We start from the raw sequence: 19,450 nt of genomic DNA on the forward strand, positions 1-19,450 counted from the left end.
GAATTGGCCTGGGGCCATCTCAGAAAACCAGTGGGCAGAGGACTGTCCACCTGTGGAGTAGAGAAAGCTCTGAGCAGTTTGGAGGCAGGGAGTCTCCTGTCCTTCTCCTCACACCCCTCCAGGGAACCATCTGCAAGAGCACAAGGCCATTTCCAGAACTGCTGTCTCCTCAACCTCCGAACAGTGGCTCCAAGGCTCCCCTGTGAGCTGTACAGGAACCAGTTTGGAGTAACCAGTCTTTGTAGGTCCACCCAGCACATGTAACTAGGAGATGACTTTTAACTGTCCTTGAGCATTTTATATTAAAAGTGATTTTTTTAAAAGTGCCTACTTCCCTTAGCAAGTAATTATTACTAGATATATTTGTTTCAAAACTGTGTCTTGCCCTATCTCCTACTACTGTCGATGTGAGGTATGAATTATGGCTGCGCACTTACAGCCACGTGTGCTTTCCACAGTCTACACTGGCTTCTGTCAGTGCTAGCAGTGTGACGCTTTGTCAGTGCTCACCATGTGCAGGTATCCCACGAAGCACTTTACAGGTTTAACTCTTTTACTTCTCTAAACACGAACTATAAAATAGGCACTCTCCTTGCCCCCATTTTACAGAGGAGAAAGTGGAAGCACAGAACAGCTAGACAGCTTGCACAAGGTCACATAGCAAATGAAGGGCGGGCCCCAGGACCCCCTCACTCACCCTCTGTGCTGTCATGCCTCAGAAGTGAAACATGCTGCTTACTTGTTTTGAGACAAAACGCCATAAGTCTGGCTTTTTTTTCTTCTTTCTTTCTTTTTTTTTTTTTTTTTTTTGAGACAGGGTCTCACTCTGTCACCCAGGATGGAGCGCAGTGGCGCAATCATGGCTCATTGCTGCCTCGACCTCCCCAAGCTCAAGTGATCCACCTGCCTCAGCTTCCTGAGTCACTGGGACTACAGGCATGTGCCACCATGCCCAGCTAATTTTTGTATTTTTTGTAGAGAAGGGGTTTTGCCATATTGCCCAAGCTGGTCTCGAACTCCTGAGCTCAAGCAATCTGCCTGCCTCGGCTTCCCAAAGTGCTGGGATTACAGGTGTGAGCTGCTGTGCCTGGCCAAGGGTGGCCTTTTATTCAGTCATCCGGCATTTATCTTTTCAACCCAGTGGTTCTTGAGTGGCCTTGACTGTCAGCCTCTGTGATTATGCTGGGGACCACAGTGCAGATGGCAGCTAGTTGTGGATTCCATCTTCCTGAGCCTCAGAGTCTTGAGGGGGAGCCAGGTATATGTTCACATCCTCGCAGTTGAGTGGGACTCAGGTGAGGGTACTGAGCAAAGTACAGGGCTGCAGGAAGCGCAAGCAGCATGGCCCCCTAATGTCTGGGCGTTAGCCAGGCAGACTGTCGGTGGGGTGGGGTATTGGAATTCTAGGCCAGAAATTTAGGAAAGCCCTCACTTAGGTGACAGGGATCCTGGCCCTTTGAGCCCCCGACTCTCTAACTTCCTCCCTTCCTCATCCCACTCCAGGTAGCTGGGAAGCCAAGAAATTTTATGGTGTGTTTTTATTTGGAGGTTCGGTGTGGAAGTAAGACTTGCCATGGTGAGCAGGGCTGGATTGAGAAGAGTTGGGCACCATTTTCTTTGAAGTAGTTAACTTCTATGTGGGCATCTGTACAAATACATTTATCTTCTTTGCATTTATTGAAAAGTGTTAAAGTACAAAGACTTTATTTAGCTTTGATTTTTAAAAGAATTCTAGCAAGGTCGGGCACAGTGGCTCACGCCTGTAATCCCAGCACTTTGGGAGGCCAAGGTGGGCGAATCACCTGAGGTCAGGAGTTCGAGACCAGCCTGGCCAACATGGCGAAACCCCGTCTCTACTAAAAATACAAAAAATAGCCGGGTGTGGTGGCAGATGCCTGTAATCCCAAGTACTCAGGAGCCTGAGGCAGGAGAATTGCGAATTGCTTGAACCCAGGAGGCCGAGGTTGCAGTGAGCCGAGATTGTGCCCCTGTACTCCAGCCTGGGCGACAGAGCGAGTCTCTGTCTCAAAAAGGAAAAAAAAAAAAAAACAGAAAATATGGTGGAAAAAAGAAAGACAGTGGTAGTGCCATATATCCAGTGCCTCTGTAATGATTAGACTACAAAAAATTGACTTGCATCCAAATGTTGAAGAACCTGGCTCTTTGTGTAAGGTGAGGTATGCCTGCAGAATAATAGCAGCTCCTTCGTAATGTGATGTGATGCTCTAAGCGTTACATTTGCAAAGGTGTTAGAACAGGAGAAAATGTCATCCAGGGACTCCAGGGAGTCTTTGTAGGGAGACAGCAGCACACGTCTCAGAACGTTTGTAGTAGAGGGGTGTCCACAGATAGCAGGGGTTGGGAGAAGGGTTGACTTGGCGTCTTGCTGACCCCTTCTACCGTCTCGTGTTAATGATATCCTCTCACCTTTCTTACTGAGGACAGTAAGCCAAATGTGGCTGTGTCCTCTGCCACAGAACTCACTGGCTCTTCCCTTGTTAGTTTGCAGAAAGCTGGATGGGCTACTCGGGTCCCGGCTATGGCATCCTCAGCTTGGTGGTCTCCGAGAAGTATATCTGGTGCCTGGACTACAAAGGCGGCCTGTTCTGCAGCGCGTTGCCGGGCGCCGGGCTGCGCTGGCAGAAGTTTGAAGATGCTGTCCAGCAGGTGGCAGTCTCGCCCTCAGGTTCGCCTCCCCGCTCCCTGCTCCCGCTCGCCGCTCCTGCTCCCCGCCCCCGGGGTGCAGACATCTTAGTCCAGGGCTCCCTTGCAGCAGCTCTGGGCTCACGCTGCCGTGCGTTCACCAGGTTTGCCTCTTCCGGAACGTTTGAGGGGTTGTCTCCAAAGAACGTGAATTGCTTCATTGGATGTCAATTCATAGTGTAAATGGGTGTTCAGTTTGAGTTTTTGTTTTCTTTATTAATTGCAATGGTAAGCTCTGATCGTATTTTTGTAAGCTAGACAAAAAGTTTGAAAATTGAGGGACTTTTTTAGGGATATTAATATACTAACTCTTCATAAAAATAATACGTGTTTCTCTTTCTCATTGTTGCTTTAAAGCAACCGAACTAACGAAGACGGGCCTATGGATATGTTGGATATATTCCAATTATTTGGCTTCCTCTTTAGGAATTCTGTTTTAATGAGCTCTCTGCTATGGGTGAACAGTCTACTCCCTGACTCTAAAAGGAAAGTCCATTCATTCTTTCATGCTGCTGTTAGGCCATTGTTAGTGAACTGGAGCTGGTGTTTCCTGAACGATGTTCTCCTGAGCTGGAAGACCTCCCATATCTGCATGGAATCATTTGCTTGCTTTTTCTTTCTTTCTTTTTTTTTTTTTTTTTTTTTTTTTGAGACAGAGTCTTGCCGTGTTGCCCAGGCTGGAGTGCAGTGGTACAATCTCAGCTCACTGCGAGCTCCACCTCTCGGGTTCACACCATTCTCCTGCCTCAGCCTCCCCAGTAGCTGGGACTACAGGCACCCGCCACCACGCCCAGCTAATTTTTTTGTATTTTTTTAATGGACACGGGGTTTCACTGTGGTAGCCAGGATGGTCTTGATCTCCTGACCTCATGATCCGCCCACCTCGGCCTCCCAAAATGCTGGGATTACAGGTGCGAGCCACTACGCCCGGCTTTGCTTGTATTTTCTTAAGGTTGTGTTGGCCACGTCGGCACCTACGCCAGTGGGGACACTTTTGCCTTGAAGCAGCCTGGTTTACTGTCAGGACATTGGAATAGAAGTCAGACGAAGCCGAAGCTGAGTCTGTGGCTTGGGACCTGTCTGTTCTCTGTAACTTCACTGTGTTTCGGGATGAATTTCCCTTAATTCTCCCTGGTCTCTGTCACTGTTTAAAATATTAGTTTGTTCAGCGTTGTTTTTCTTGCTTGCTTTCACTGTTTGTTTGAAAAATATTTTTCTTTAGAGACTGGCTAACAACCCACTCCACAAGCTGTCATTACACAGTTGTGTGTTTTAATTCATTTCTCGTTGGTGTCATTTACCTTCAGGTTTGTCTCCTTAGCCTTTTAGAACTTCGGTTCTATTCCTGATTATATTAGTTACTTGTATTCCCAGGCCCCTTGGTCCCTCACTGTGCTAGTGGGAACTCTGTATCTCCATGAGATTCACCTGCTCAGTTGAGGTGTCCTTCAGGGCCCAGTCCCATGTCCTTGGTGGGCAGCAGAGCCCTTGTGCCGGGGGCACCACAGGCAGAGATGCCCAACAGGCACTCTAGTCCAGCCCAGCTGACACTCGGTGATCACTGGTGGCCCCTCGCCTTGCCTGCGTCGGCCTGCTCCAGGCCTCCAGCTGCAGCGCTATCCTGCCTTCCCTCTCCTCTCTCCTCCTCCATCTCTTCATCAAAGTCCCCTTCACAGTGAAAACAGGCCAACTCAGTGCAAGTGTGTTCCTTCTGTGCACCTTTTCCATTCAGCTCATCCAGAACTGATCCTTCTCTTTGAATCCCTAAAGGACTTTTTCAGCCTCTCCTAGGGCACTAGTTGTGCTTAGGATGTTTATTTGGAGACTTATCAAACCTAATAATGTCATCAGTGTTTCTCCTCCCGTGTGAGGAGCGCCTGTCATGTGCCCAGCTCTGTGGCCATGTGGTTGATCTGCTTCCGTCTGCAGTCTTTAGAGCAGCCCTGTAAGGTGGAGATGATCCCCACTGCCCAGGAGGAAAGTGAAGCTTGGAGACGGGCGGTGACATGGAGCCTCAAGCTGCATAGCCACTGGGTGGTGGCCAAGGGCCCAAACCTGGGTCTGGTGGCCTCTTTCCCCACTTGGGGGGACAGAACAGGATGTGTTTTAGAAATCTTTCTCCCCTCAATGCCCAACATGAAGACTTTTGTATAGAAATATATTCTAGTATTTATTGGACAGTGAATAGAATTTTTATTTCCATAGGAGCCCTTCTCTGGAAGATTGAACAGAAATCTAACCGGGCTTTTGCTTGTGGGAAAGTCACCATCAAGGGGAAGCGGCACTGGTACGAAGCCCTGCCCCAGGCAGTGTTTGTGGCCCTGAGCGATGACACGGCCTGGATCATCAGGACCAGTGGGGACCTATACTTGCAGACAGGTAACCGCGGGCTGCGCTTAGGGGCCTGCCAGCTCTGCCGTCACTGCCTCTGCTGCACCCTGCTTTGCTAGTAACATGCTTACCACAATCGCTATGATTAAGAGGCTAAATCCATTCGAATTAAGACACTTCTGGGAAGAGAGTATTTGCCATTTGGCATGTATTAGCAGTTTCCTGCATTGACACAAACTCAACCCAGGACAAATTTAGGGCAAAAATGAATAGGATTATTTGGTGAGATACAGAAACAGAATCTTATTCTCCTATGGCCAACCACCGCATATCACGTATCCTACAATGTTAGATCTTAAGAGGTAAGAATACAGAGGAAGGACATAAAATTCATTTCCCCCTTTAAGCTAAAGTTTAAGTGGCTGCATTTTTTTTTCCAGCCATATCAAAGCCCGGCTCCTATATACTTACTTACCTGTAGGCCAGGAAAAAAGAAGAAATAATTTGCTCTTTTTTATTTTGAGACGGAGTCTCGCTCTCTTGCCCAGGCTGGCGTGCAGTGGTGCCATCTTGACTGACTGCAACCTCTGCCTCCTGGGTTCAAGTGATCTTCCTGCCTCAGCTTCCTGATCACAGGCTGGGATTACAGGTGCCCACCACCACGCCCAGCTAATTTTTTTGTATTTTTAGTAGAGATGGAGTTTCACTATGTCGGCCAGGCTGGTCTTGAACTTCTGACCTCAAGTGATCTGCCCGCCTCAGCCTCCCAAAGTGCTGGGATTACAGGTGTGAGCCACCACACCAGGCCATAATTTGCTCTAAATAGCAGTTCAGGCCAGGTGTGGTGGCTCATGCCTGTAATCCCAACACTTTGGGAGGCCTAGACGAGCAGATCACCTGAGGTCAGGAGTTCAAGACCAACCTGGCCAACATGGTGAAACTCTGTCTCTACTAAAAAAAAAAAAAAAAATACAAAAAATCAGCTGGGCGTGGTGGCGCTTTCCTGTAATCCCAGCTACTTGGGAGCCTGAGGCACAAGAATCACTTGAACCTGGGAGGCAGAGCTTGCAGTGAGCTGAGATCGCGCCACTGCACTCTCCAGCCTGGTGACAGAGCGAGACTCCGTCTCAAAACAAAACAAAACAAAACAAAAATAGCAGTTCAGCAAGTCACAGGAAGCTGCCCTCAGGGAAGTTTTTTAGCTGATGGAAGGGCACAGTGGGACTTGCTTATTAAAAATAAGCTGTAATGACAGTCAGTGTTTACTGTCAGCAGAATGGGAAAGGATCTTCCACCAGCAATGTGATTTATCAGTATCTGGAAGGACTGTGGGGCAGGAGTTATCGTCAGTTGTCCAGAGGCCACGTTGGATTTATGTAAAGATCAGTCTTCCAGGCGTTTAATGTTGTTGATTCCAGGAGAATGTTGTTGTTGTTGTTGTTGTTGTTGTTTTGAGACGGAATCTCGCTCTGTTGCCCAAGCTGGAGTGTAGTGGCACGATCTCGGCTCACTGCAACCTCCACTTCCTGGGTTCAAGCGATTCTCCTACCTCAGCCTCCCGAGTAGCTGGGACTACAGGCACATGCCACCATGTCCAGCTCACTTTTGTATTTTTAGTAGAGGCAGGGTTTCACTATGTTGGCCAGTCTGGTCTTGAACTCCTGACCTTGTGATCTGCCCGCCTCAGCCTCCCAAAATGCTGGCATTATAGGCGTGAGCCACGGGCCTCAGGAGCATGTTTTAATCTCTGCTGTGAGTCGTCAGCTGGGGATGAGTCTTCAGGTTGAAGCCCTTGCACAGCTGGCTCTCTCCTAGCTGTGTAAGAACCTCTGGCCTGGGTGCACAGCCATGCTGGCTTCATAGGCCATAAGCTGGCCCAGGTCTCTCCAGCCTAGTTCCTGTGTCTTTCTTTAAATGAAAGTAGCTCTGACAAGGCACATGCACATCTAAGCTGCCAGGACATTTGAGCTTTGGTCATGGGGAAGACAGGAGGTGCTTCTGGCCTGGGGGTGAGGAGCGAGTGACCTCTAAACCAGTAGTGCCAGAGGAATCACCAGGACAGTGATTTCACATGAGGTGGCCCCACCCAGACCTGTTGGATTAGGTCCAATCCCTCTGGAGACTGCTCAGGAGTGTGTCGTGTAAGAAGTCCTGCCGGTGATTCCCACCTAGTTTAGTGGAAGGAAATATCACCCAAGGACTGCAATACTATAGGTGCGTCTGTGATTAGTCACGGAGCATATTTGAGTACTGAGACCTAATTGCAGGCCTAAGGTCAAAGAATACAGGGTTGTAGGCGACAGTTGGTCTGTCTGCTCCCCTGGGAATAGCCTTTGAGCTCATTTAGACATACTTTATTGACAGGACACAAGGAGGCAAAGGGAGAGCCCTGGACAGGGAGCCAGGGACCCTGAGCTTTGGCCTGCCACTGCCTTGCAGTTTGACAGACCTCAGATTTCATCTGGGAAATTCGGGGTTTCATTTTATTAGTGGAACCTCACACCCAGTCAGAGCAGAGAGGAGCTGCCGTGCTGGAGCTCTCTGCAGGAACGACTGCAGGCCTCAGGTCCCTGCCAACTCCAGCAGCGCTGCAGCCCTCTGCCTGGAAGAGCTGCTCTGCCCTGCAGCCTTTGGGCCTCCATCTGGCCACTCTCCTGCTCTTGGCTTTTGTGTTCTTCTCTTAGAACTTCTTAAGCTACATTGGGACACCAGATACTTCTGAATTGTTCAGTTTTCAAAGAGTGTCTAGAACTGTTTTCAGATAGATGTTACATTTAGGCAGAATTTAACCACTTTATGTTGATTAAACTTGACAACAAAAAAGCGGCCGGACAGGGCAGCTCCTGCCTGTAATCCCAGCACTTTGGGAGGCTGAGGTGGGAGGATCTCTTGAGCCCAGGAGTTTGAGATCAGCCTGGGCAACGTAGAAAGGCCCCGTCTATATTTTTAATTAATTAATTAATTAAAGTTTTTTTTTAAAGCACTCATCATGAAAGAACATAGCAAAATACCAAAAAAGGAAAAATAAGCCAATAACCAAGTCAAAATGAGGTGTGGAGTTCTGACTGTGTGTCTTTGGGGCTTCTTCCCATCTTCCTGGCAGGTCTGAGCGTGGATCGCCCTTGTGCCAGAGCCGTAAAGGTGGACTGTCCCTACCCGCTGTCCCAGATCACAGCCCAGAACAATGTGGTGTGGGCGCTGACAGAGCAGAGGGCCCTCCTGTACCGGGAGGGCGTGAGCAGCTTCTGTCCGGAAGGCGAGCAGTGGAAGTGTGACATTGTCAGGTACTGGCGGGCCAGAGACTCCTTTCATGTCGTGCTTGTCCTACCCTTCGTTCTTGTCCACTTGACACCACAAGGCACCATGAGGCCGTTCCTGGGAGGCAGCACCCGCAGCCTCCGTGGCTATAGGCTAAGCTTGAATCTCTGCCTAATTCTGACCAGCAAACTGGACGTTGAGTCAGAGCTCGCTTTTTAAAAATGCTGCCGCCCTCTGCGCAGCCCTGAGCATCACAGCGTCATGAGTCTGTCATGACGGTCTCTATTCAGAATTGCCCACCGTCAGGTAGTTCTGGTTTAGTGTCTGTGACGGCTTAGGTCCAAATATTTTTCTTTATTTTCATGCTAATCGAAGTTGATCTCTGAACTGTAGCTTTTTTTTTTTTTTTTTTTTGATACAGGTTCTCACTCTGTCACCCAGGCTGGGGTGCAGTGCCACGATCACGGCTCACTGCAGCCTTGACCTCCGGGCTCAGGTGATCCTCCTGCCTCAGCCTCCTGAATAGCTGGGACTACAGGTGCATGCCACCATGCCCAGCTAATTTTTGTATTTTTTGTAGAGATGAGTTTTGGGTTTTCATCATGTTGCCCAGACTCATCTCGAACTCTTGGGCTCAAGCAATTCTCCTGCCTTGGCCTCCCAAAGTGCTGGGATTACAGACATGAGCCACTATGCCTGGCCCGATCTCTGAACTGTAATTTATTAAGCTATTTTTTTTTTACCATTCAAGATGTTAGTTATAGAATTGCCATCAGATCATTTTACTAATATGGAAGTATTAATAGTCCTTTGAAAAACTAGATTAGGATATTCTTGGTTTGAATTTAGCAAGCCAATAAACTTTCAGTGAATATCTATTAAGAGCCAGAATGGTCCAGGTGTGGTGGCTCACGCCTGTAATCCCAACACTTTGGAAGGCCAAGGCAGGCGGATCATGAGGTCAAGAGTTCGAGACCAGACTGACCAACATAGTGAAATCCCGTCTCTATTAAAAATACAAAAATTAACCGGGCATCTCAGGAGGCTGAGGCAGGAGAATCACTTGAACCTGGGAGGCGGAAGTTGCAGAGAGCCGAGATCGCACCATTGCACTCCAGCCTGGGTGACAGAGCAAGACTCCATCTCAAAAAACAGACAGACAAAAAAAAGCAACAACAACAAAAAGCCAGAATGGTGCTAGGGGCTGGGTGCGCCAAGAGGGCTGAGACTGGCCCTGCTCTCATCAGTTCCAGGTCTCATGGGGGCCCCATGCATGGATGGACACCCATTAGCACAGATGGCCCTAAACAGGAGTGTGGAGCGTGCAGCACTGAGGGAACCATGGACTCCATGCAGAGATCAGGAAGGCAGCATGCAGAGTGGACCAACAGCTAAGCCTTGAAGCTGACGAGGACTTCCCCATATGGAAGGAGGGGGAGGGCATCTCCAGCAAAGAGGGCAGTGTCTGCCTAGGTCCAGCTGCACAGAATAGCCTGGCACATCGGGGGAGTTTACAGTCACTCCCTTGGTGAGGGAGGGAGTAGAGAGATGGAGGCACTCAGGGGCCTTGGATTGGCGGGGGAAGGAGTAGAGAGATGAAGGCGCTCAGGGGCCTTGGATTCCTTTTGTGCCTACTCGCTTTTTTCTTAGGTTATTTTCTCTCTTAAGAGTGTTCCCGGCCATTCTGGGTCATCAGTGCGTCTTTCAAAAGCTGCCACCCACTTGAACCATATCTCTTGCACAGTAATTTAACTCAGGCCCAAACTTCCTTCCCTGGCACCTGCTGATTCGCTCCAGGGCCACGTCTCTTCTCCCAGCCACGCCTGCCGGGAGACCCTGGATGTCCGCAGTCCAGACACACTGGGCACTCTGCCTATGGGTGCTGACCCCCCTGTTCTCCTCCTTATTTTCAGTGAAAGGCAAGCTTTAGAACCCGTCTGCATAACGCTCGGGGATCAGCAGACTCTCTGGGCCCTGGACATCCATGGGAACCTGTGGTTCAGAACTGGCATTATTTCCAAGAAGCCCCAAGGAGATGACGACCATTGGTGGCAAGTAGGTGTTCAGCTCTGCGCCACGTGCTGAGGTCTCCCGACCTTTTCTGCTTCCCCTTTTCTTACTTCTCTCTTTTCCTTAAAGATACTGGATTAAATTTAAAATATTTGCTTTTTTATTGTTTGTTTGTTTGTTTTGAAACAAGATCTCCTTCCGTCATCCAGGCGGAAGGGCAGTGGTGCAGTCACGGCTCACTGCAGTCTTGACTTCCTGGGCTCAGGTGATTCTCCCACCTCAGCCTCCCAGGTAGCTGGGACTACAGGCGTGTGCCACCACGCCTGGCTAGTTTTTTGTATTTGTTTGTAGAGACAGGGTTTTGGCATGTTGCGCAGGCTGGTCTCAAACTCCTGAGCTCAAGAGATCCACCCAGACTGGGCAGAGTGGCTCACACCTGTAATCCCAGCAATTTGAGAGGCCAAGGCAGGCAGATCACTCGAGTCCAGGAGTTCAAAGCCAGCCTGGGCAACATGGTGAAACCCTGTCTCTACCAAAAATACAAAAATTAGTTGGACATGGTGGCACACGCCGTTGGTCCCAACTACTCGGAAGGCTGAGGTGGGAGAATAGTTTGAGCCCAGGAGACAAAGGTTTCAGCCAAGATCACACCACCACACTCCAACCTGGGCAACAGAGCTAGACCTTGTCTCAAAATAAATAAAAATAAAAAAGAGAGAGAGAGAGAAATCCACCTGCTCCGCCTCCCAAAGTGCTGGGATTACAAGTGGAGCTACCACTCCCAGCCAATAGTATTCCTTTTTTCTATTTGATGGATTAGACTTTGCTGTGTTTGAGTACATTAGAAACATAAAGGACTTTTCATCATAGGAAATAATTTGCAAAACTCTTTGTGTAAATAATGCACTTAATTTATTTATTTTGATATTGTTTATATATTTATTATTATAGGCTAAATAAACCCAGTGACATCCATTTGAAGACCTAGGTAATAATGATGTTTAATTATGAACAAATGTGCTGAGAAAAGAGCCCAGATAATAGGTTTGAAAGCCCAACCCAGAATTAAAATTGAGCTGTCTCTGCTTATTCAGAAGGCCTCTAAGTAGATGGTATTTCAGCAAAGATAGGAGAATTTTCCCACGTGCTTCCAGAAAAGGAAACACTTTAAGAAACAGGATGAGGGTATAATCAAGTTCACTGTGTGTGATTTGGTCCCAGCAAGAGCACCTAGAATGAATTTCTCTTTTCTTTTTTTTCTGGGGCAGGGTCTCACTCTTTTGCCCACACTGGAGTGTGGTGGCAGGATCACGACCCACCTCAGCCTCCCAAGTAGCTGGGACCACAGGCACATGCCACCATGCCCGGCTAATTATTTTGATAGAGACAAGGTCTTGCTGTTACCCAGGCTGGTCTTGAACTCCTTGGCTCAAGCAATCCTCCCACCTTGACCTCCCAAAGCACTGGGATTACAGGTGTGAACCACCACCCTCGGCCCTAGAATGGATTTTCAAAGGAGTGTCTACTTTCCCCTTCTTTGGTATAGTTTAGTGTTAGTGTTGCTCCCACAGTCTCCCACTGTGGTAGGTAAGATTGCACTGATAGTCGATGGTCATGAAATATTTGATGTTTCTTTTTTTTGAGACAGAGTCTTGCTCTGTCACCCAGTCTGGAGTGCAATGGCGCAATCTCGGCACACTGCAACCTCCGCCTCCTGGGTTCAAGCAATTCTCCTGCCTCAGCCTCCTGAGTAGCTGGGACTACAGGCACGCACCACCAGGCCCAGCTAATTTGTGTATTTTTGGTAGAGACAGGGTTTCACCATGTTGGCCAGGTTGGTCTCAATGTCTTGACCTTGTGATCTGCCTGCCTCAGCCTCCCAAAGTGCTGGGATTATAGGCGTGAACCACCGCGCCCGGCCAGTATTTGATGTTTCTGAAGTATCTTGTCCCATTGGTTTATGTTTTATTGTCACCTCAGACTTGCTTTGTTGAAGGCTTGTCTTGCATTGACTGCTCTGAGGTCTTTCCGATGAGAATGTAGAAAAATGAGTTGTGTTTACTCTTTGATAAAATATGTATTCTATATAATGTGTACATTGTATACAGATGTATCTAATTTATATACTAGGTAATATTTGATAGTCATGCAAATGATTTTAAAATACCTTTTGTGTACTTGTAACCATATATATACATATACATGTAAAAATACACATATATGTATTTTTGTAGAGACAGGGTTTCACCATGTTGGCAGGCTGATCTGGAACTCCTGACCTCAAGTAATCCACCTGCCTTGGCCTCCCAAAGTGCTGGGATTACAGGCGTGAGCCACTGTGCCCGACCAGGAGTAGGGCATTTATGCCAGTGATGTTTTATGTAATCAAACCCAGCAGGGAAGAAATGTGAGTGAACATCATGGAGAATCAGATTTTCACTCATAAAGAATTTGCCTTACATCAAGCTGCCCAAGAAGAGAAGAGCTTCCTGCAGGGAGGGGTGGTTGGAGAAATGTCTGAGGTATATGAATGCTTTTCAGGAATGTTATAGAAGCAAGCTACTCTTCTGAGCTAGGGTTAGAGTCTAGATACCCAGGATGGTCCTAGTTGATGCTCTTGCCCTGGAGTAATTATTAGTAGTCCCAATTCAGATCATAAATTAGTTCATCACAGCCTTGCATGGTGGCTCACACCTGTAATCCCAGCACTTTGGGAGGCCTGGGCGGGCGGATCACCTGAGGTCAGGAGTTCAAGACCAGCCTGGCCAACATGGTGAAACCCCATCTTTACTAAAAATATAAAAAATTAGCCGGGTGTTGTGGCGTGCGCCTGTAGTCCCAGCTACTCGGGAGGCTGAGGCACGAGAATCTCTTGAACCCAGGAGGCAGAGGTTGTGGTGAGCCAAAATTGCACCACTGCACTCCAGCCTGGGTGGCAGGGCAAGACTATGTCTCAAAAACAAAAAAGTTCATCACTCTACTTGTGATACCTTTTTAAATGCATATTATGTTTCTAAGTACCGTATACTATTGTCCATTGGAAATACCTGATTTAAAAGCAAAATTAAAGCCGGGCATAGTGGTTCATGCCGGTAATCCCAACACTTTGGGAGGCCAAGGCAGGGAGATCACTTGAGCCCAGAAGTTCAAGACCAGCCTGGGCAACATAGGGAGACCTGTCTCTACAAAAAATTTAAAAATTGGCTACATGTAGTAGCATTCGCCTGTATTTGGGAGGCTGAGGTGGGAGGATTGCTTGATCCTGGAAGTCAAGGCTGAGTATGATTGTGCCACTGCATTCCAGCCTGGATGCCAGAGCAAGACTGTCTCAGAAAAGATGGCAAAATTATTCTTTCTCACTCTGATTAGAATGAAAGTCTTCTTAGAAGGGGTGTGAGGGGGTGATACTTAATCACAAAAGTAATACATGCTTGTAACAGATCCATGTTGTATAAAAGTGTATAAAATGTGAATATATTCTTCCATACCTTTAAATCCAACCCTATGAAGGAGCTGGAGTTAGCATTAGCAGTTTGATGGCATCCTGCCGCATTTTTTTGGTCCTTTCACAAGCGCACACGTGCACATTTGTGTTTGGATGGTCATCTTGTTACTAGAAATGCAGAGGTGTGGACCTGAGCTAGAACCTTCCCTCAAGGCGGAGAGTCTACACTTGTAACTGCTCTGACAGCAGGGCTTTTGCTTGTCTCCTCCTTCCAGGTGAGCATCACAGACTATGTGGTGTTTGACCAGTGCAGCTTATTTCAGACGATAATCCATGCCACTCACTCGGTGGCCACAGCAGCCCAAGCCCCCGTAGAAAAGGTGGCAGATAAGCTGCGCATGGCGTTTTGGTCCCAGCAGCTTCAGTGCCAGCCAAGCCTTCTCGGGGTCAATAACAGCGGTGTCTGGATCTCCTCGGGCAAGAATGAATTCCACGTCGCTAAGGGAAGTCTCATAGGTGGGTGAATTGCTGTAATTTTCACACTGGCTTTATAGGCAGCCTCACTTTAAAGCCAACATTTAAAGAAAAGCTTTAAGATCTCAACTTGAAAAGATAATTTAGTGCCAGCGGTATGAAGTGTCTAGTGGAGGCATTCTATGCTTTGTGATCAGTTTCTCTCCTTTTTAAAAAATCTGTCATTCCTAAAACTCGTATCCCTGTTTCTGGATAGTGTTTCCCCTGGAAACCTTTTATGACATAAGAAAAGCAAATGGAGGTCATTTTTATGTTAACAATTTCACATTTTAAATGAAAAAATCCACCCAAACCTAGTGAGAGAGAATGGTCCACTTCCTGGAGGGAAGGTGATCGCCACTGTTGGAAATGCAAGGCTCTGGCCAGGTCTGTGAATGTAGATGCCAGTCTACACATCCTGGGGTTTGTTTCTGTGAGTGAACCCCTTGCTTTTCTCCAGCCCTCTCCCTGCTGCATGGCCTCCACGACCCTGGACTGGGTGTGGCTCTGCCTGGCAGTATTCAGAGGGAGATGAATGGCAGGCTGTGATTGCTCATGTCGCTTTATTTAGGGACACTCTAGAATTATCTGGAGAAAGGGTTTGAAGGCCAGCTGTCATCCAGAACTAAGATCTGAAGTGGTTTTGTCTATGTTTTCTTTCTTTAACACATTCTTCCTATTTACTCTTTCCAGGCACCTACTGGAATCATGTGGTTCCCCGTGGGACAGCTTCTGCTACAAAATGGGCCTTTGTGTTGGCTTCTGCGGCTCCCACGAAGGAAGGTGGGTCAGTCTTAGCCTCACTGAAGAATCTAGAGCACAGCTTGGCCATTGGAAAGGTTCAAACCACAGTCGGACTGTGGCCTCGTTGATTATGGGGCATGCCTCGGAGACTGACCACATGAGGGTGTCAGAGGCCAGTAGCCCTTGTTAGCTGAGCCGAGGGCCCTGAATCGGGATAGGCCTGACCAGGAGAGCCTCTGAGAGGGACCGAGCGTGGTGAAGATGAGGGAAAGTGTCCTTCTGAAGGAGGGGCTCACACAGTGCAGCTACCGGGGCTGGCAGCTGGTGACTTCCAGTGGCACATGGCAGGGGCCACAGCTTCTTTGGGCACCTTCCCATCTCCCCTCGAGAATCCTTCTGTCACCTCCCAGCAGCTTCCTTGTCTTGTTCACAGCCTCCGGATAACCTAAGTCCCACATTTGCACCCCATTAGGCAGACCTGCCCTGCAGCGGGGTGCTCCTGCCAACCACATTCTGGGCAGAACTCAGTGTCCCTGCGGAGCACAGGGTTTGTGAGGGAGCCAGGGCACCAGAGGGTGAGGGAGCTGGCATCTGTGGCCAGGAGGGGCACTTCCCCCACCCGCTTAGCTGGGAGCCCCGGCAGTCAGGTGACCTCTCTGGGAAGTAGCTGTACCTCCTCCCAGGATTGCATGAGGATGAAACGCAAAGATGCTGTGAAATCTGTGGTGAAGAGGGAATCGTTTGCTTAGTTCAAACCATTAGTCCCACTAGGATGCGGGTGACTGGGTCAGTACAATAACTTCTTACTCACCAGATTGTTCGGACCACAGTTCTGGAACCCAGAAATCTCTGAAAACAATGTTATTTCTTGAGTCTGGCATAAATTAATTTGGCAGCAAAACCTGACCGGATCTCACATAGCTGCCTCCAGCCTTGGTTGATCTGTTGGCTGTGACCGCATCCATGTTGCAGGGATGTTACCGCACTTCACCGGGGAGCGCCTGGCCCCTCCGTGGTTGTTTTGTAAACCTCTGGCATACCCATTTGCTTAAGTTTTCAAAAATCCAGAAAAAGTTTGAATTCCAAAACGTGGCCACAAGTTGTAGATAATATTTCATATAACGTACTGTGACCAAGATTTTAACTGCCCTAAGGATTATTTGCATTTTAAACAGAATCTGTTAAACCTAAAAGACTTTTTAAAAATGCTGTAGGGAATGAAAGGACATGATTTTGAGGCAAGGGTGGGAAGAGAAGCACTTCCAGCTTCCTAAGCCTTCTCCAGCAGCTGCCCCACCCCCCGGCCCCATCCCCAGAAGGCCCGGGAGAGCACCATGGCGCCACCCTTCCTAGGAACTGCCAACCCTCCCTCCCTCCAGGGCGCTGAGTTGATAGTCTTCTCCTCTTGGTAAAATTAACTTTCTATATTAAAAATGCTTTGGTGCCTTTGTTCAAGTGAAAAACTTCCCAGCCCATGAAAAACGGGAGGTCAAAGCCACTAAGCCAACATTATGGCCTTCATAAAATCTCCTAAGCCTTGCCTTCTTTCCATTTCTTTCCAACATCTCAGGTGTGTTTCTTTTTAGTCACGGTGTTTCCCTCTGCCTTCTACCTTAAAGTGCTACACCGCTCCTGCCCGTGTGGGAATGGGCGGGTGAGTGAGCTGGCATCTGTGGCCAGGTGGCTGGCGTCTGCCGAAAGGCAAAGGCTGCCTTGTGCGTTTAGGGCAGGCGGCTCGGTGCAGACAACACCTCGATGACAAACATGACCCCCTTCTGCAGGAAGCTTCCTGTGGCTGTGCCAGAGCAGCAAGGACCTGTGCAGCGTCAGCGCCCAGAGCGCACAGTCGCGGCCCTCCACGGTGCAGCTGCCTCCTGACGCCGAGATGCGCGCCTATGCCGCCTGCCAGGATGCGCTGTGGGCGCTGGACAGCCTCGGCCAGGTGTTCATCAGGACGCTCTCCAAGAGCTGCCCCACGGGCATGCACTGGACCAGGCTGGACCTCTCCCAGCTAGGTATGGCCACCTCGTGAGTACACCTGCTGGTGCCCTGACTGCCCTAAACCCGCATCACAACGTGACGTCGGACAAAACTGCCCGGCCTGTGTCCAACCTGTAAGAGTTCTGAGGGGGTGTTTATAAGCTGCTGAATTTCAGGAGCTCAGTTGGCCACTCTTTCAGACTAGACAGGCTCTGGATTTTGTCCCTTCTCCTGCCCCTTAGAGTTTGCAGGGCTGTCAGAACCCGAGGAGGGTGTGCGTCCTCAGGTCAAGGGGCCACTCGCTGTGAGCGGCTTGAAGGATACTGGTGATGCAGCTGCCCCGTCAGTCTTTCTGAATATGGAACATAGCTTTATGACCTGAAAAGCTGAAAAGCTGGGTGTTCCCTATGACAGGATCAGTGCCACGTTTGTCCATCTCCTCAGGACAGTACCTGGCGGAGGAGAGTGGCTCAGCACACAGGTGCTAGCTCTCCTTCAGCTCAGCCAGATATAGGTGGACCTGCATCCACTAGCTCCTGCTTTTCTCTGAATCTTCTATCAAAAGCTGTGGAGTAGGCTAAGAAATGTAGTGCTATTTGTAGGCCGGGCGCAGTGGCTCACACTTGTCATCCCAGCACTTTAGGAGGCTGAGGTGGGTGGATCACCTGAGATCAAGAGTTCGAGACCAGCCTGGCCAACATGGTGACACCCTGTCTCTACTAAAAATACAAAAAAAAATTAGGTGGGCATGGCAGTGCACGCCTGTAGTCTCAGCTACTCGGGAGGCTGAGGCAGGAGAATTGCTTGAACCCGGGAGGCAGGGGTTGCAGTGAGCCGAGATCATGCCATTGCACTCCAGCCCAGGCAAGAGAGCGAGATTCTGTTTCAAAAAAAAAAAAAAAAGAAGAAGAAAGAAAGAAATGTAGTGCTGCTATTTGTAAATAATTCATTCATGTTCCAAGAAATAATAACATAAGCCCACAACATTAGATTTCTCTCTAAGTAGATTCTTGGTGGATCAGGCAGCATAGGTGTGGTTTGCCTGAAGGTGGAGTTGTGCAGATGGCCCCCAGGGCCCGGATGAGCCCTGCACTTGCAGCAGGACTGACTTAGGAACTTCCTGGCTGCAAGGCTTCCCAGTTTTTTTAACTTAGAACCAGCATTTGGTTATGTGGTAGACTTGAATTGTATAAGCATTTAATGTTTGAGAACTCAACCACATGTACTCACCAAAAAAAAAAAAAAAGGATGGGGAGAAAGAAAGCAAGAAGAGGGCTGGGCACAGTGGCTAATGCCTATAATCCCAGCACTTTGGGAGGCCAAGGAGGGCGGATCACCTGAGGTCAGGAGTTCAAGACCAGCCTGGCCAACATGGTGAAACCCCGTCTTTACTAAAAATACAAAAATTACCTGGGTGTGGTGGCACATGCCTGTAATCCCAGCTAGTTGGTTGGGAGGCTGAGGCACGAGAATCACTTGAACTTGGTAGGCAGAGGTTGCCTTGAGCTGAGATCCATGCCATTGCACTCCAGCCTGGGTGACAGAGCAAGACTCTGTCTCAAAAGAAAAAAAAAAAAAAAGAAAGCAGGAAGAGAAGGGCTTAACCCCTTCTCCCCAAGCCCCTGGCTGCATTGCAGTCTGTATGCTACCAGCTGATGAGAGCCTTTTGCCATTCCGTGAAGCAAGCATCGTCCTAGGCCGCCTGGTGGTGGTTGGCGTGCTCAGCCCCGGGGGCTCCTACAGGGTGCTGAGTAGACATCACCCATTCTTTTGCCTGAAAAGGCCCCTGAACACTAACTCAGCTGAAGAAGCAAGTTCTGTTCCAAGGCTTGGGGACTGAAGGTTTGTCCAGGGCAACTTTTGTTCTTTATGCTTTGGGCCTCCCCACCTGCCTTTTGGACCCACCAGTTACCATCTAGCTTTTTGAGAATACCCGCCTCTCCACATCACTGACAGTGACTGATAGACAAGGCTGAGGCTGAGAGTGGCCTGAACATTGGTGCTGGCTGACCTGCCGCCTGCCCTGGAAAGCCTTTCATTTGTTCAGAGACCCTACTGGTCCTGAGCCGTTCTCCAGCAGCTCCTAACCAGACTAACTGGAAAATGCCGCTAGTTCCCTCTGAGGGTAAAAAGTCCAGGGCTTGGTGTGTATTCTCCCTGTTCCTGAATCTTGAGCACTGTGGGAGGCTGTGTTCACCTGCACCATTTGGGTGAGAAGCAGAACTGCTTCCCTTGCACATCCCCTTCCCAGCCCCTCCAGGAAGGCTGCTGCACCGTGGTGGGATTCAGAGTGAATGGGCATCATGCCAGGTTCTGCACTGCTGGAGCCAGCCCTGCCTGGGCCTCCTGCCTCCAGCACAGCCCATGCCTCCCTCCTGGCTCGATCCAGTTCTCCCAGCACCGGCTAGCTGGCCAAAGTGGTGCAGGTCTCTAAGGTGTGTATTTGGGCTTCACTGGGAGGTTTCT

At 49.0% G+C, this 19,450-nt stretch overlaps 1 protein-coding gene across 4 annotated transcripts in view; it reads left to right on the forward strand.

The window, feature by feature from the left end:
- The window catches only part of TECPR2 (tectonin beta-propeller repeat containing 2), a 134,283-nt gene that overhangs the window by 70,492 nt on the left and 44,341 nt on the right, over positions 1 to 19,450 (forward strand). For all 4 annotated transcript variants that reach the window (XM_016926979.4, XM_016926982.4, XM_024348933.3 and 1 more), the window contains exons 10-16: positions 2,503 to 2,686; positions 4,909 to 5,082; positions 8,138 to 8,318; positions 10,206 to 10,347; positions 14,023 to 14,263; positions 14,954 to 15,043; positions 16,786 to 17,019. In XM_016926979.4, coding sequence (XP_016782468.3) covers positions 2,503 to 2,686; positions 4,909 to 5,082; positions 8,138 to 8,318; positions 10,206 to 10,347; positions 14,023 to 14,263; positions 14,954 to 15,043; positions 16,786 to 17,019 — 1,246 coding nt within the window. The remainder of the gene's footprint in view (positions 1 to 2,502; positions 2,687 to 4,908; positions 5,083 to 8,137; positions 8,319 to 10,205; positions 10,348 to 14,022; positions 14,264 to 14,953; positions 15,044 to 16,785; positions 17,020 to 19,450) is intronic.

This window comes from Pan troglodytes, chromosome 15 (genome assembly GCF_028858775.2).
Source record: "Pan troglodytes isolate AG18354 chromosome 15, NHGRI_mPanTro3-v2.0_pri, whole genome shotgun sequence".
NCBI lineage: Eukaryota > Metazoa > Chordata > Mammalia > Primates > Hominidae > Pan > Pan troglodytes.